The sequence below is a fragment of the Vavraia culicis genome (assembly GCF_000192795.1).
Source record: "Vavraia culicis subsp. floridensis unplaced genomic scaffold supercont1.330, whole genome shotgun sequence".
NCBI classification, from domain to species: Eukaryota; Fungi; Microsporidia; family Pleistophoridae; genus Vavraia; species Vavraia culicis.
In genome coordinates this window covers 1-568 of record NW_007360933.1, presented here as the reverse complement: position 1 = coordinate 568, position 568 = coordinate 1, and the positions used below count along the sequence as shown (strand labels likewise).

The following is a 568-nucleotide window of genomic DNA, read 5'->3' as shown; positions in this document are numbered from 1 at the left end:
AAGCAACAGCAAGATAGATACAGTGGAAAAAATAGACAGCATTGTATCGGCTGAAATACCATCAGATGACAGGCCATGCTTGAGACGAACCGTACTGAGGCACATGATTCATGGACCATGCGGTGCCTTGAATCCGGCAGCACCATGCATGGACAACGGTGCGTGTACAAAAGGAATATCCTAAGAGACACTCAGAAACAACACTCATGAATATAAACGGGTATCCCGAGTACAGAAGACGGCGAACCGGATTTACTTATGTCAGAAATGTGCCGGTGGACAATACGAATGTTGTTCCATACAACGAGTATCTGCTGATGAGGTACAACTGCCACATCAACGTCGAGGTGTGCACATCGATCAAATCAGTCAAATACATTTTCAAGTACATCTACAAGGGATATGACTGTGCTAATATGCATGTGTACAACAACAACGAGATCGACCAGTACATCAACACACGATATGTGAGTGCTCCAGAAGCGATGTGGAGACTGCTTGAGTATAAAATGTCAGACAGGTCGCACAGCATTATCAGGCTGCCTGTCCATCTGCCTGATGAGCAGAA

The 568-nt window shown here is 45.2% G+C and overlaps 1 protein-coding gene across 1 annotated transcript; it reads left to right on the top strand.

Moving 5' to 3' along the window:
* On the top strand, positions 1-568 carry VCUG_02860 (uncharacterized protein; the record flags this gene model as incomplete). Its single annotated transcript, XM_008077588.1, has 1 exon — positions 1-568. A coding segment is annotated over one exon (437 nt), but the record flags the coding sequence as incomplete, so codon positions are not given.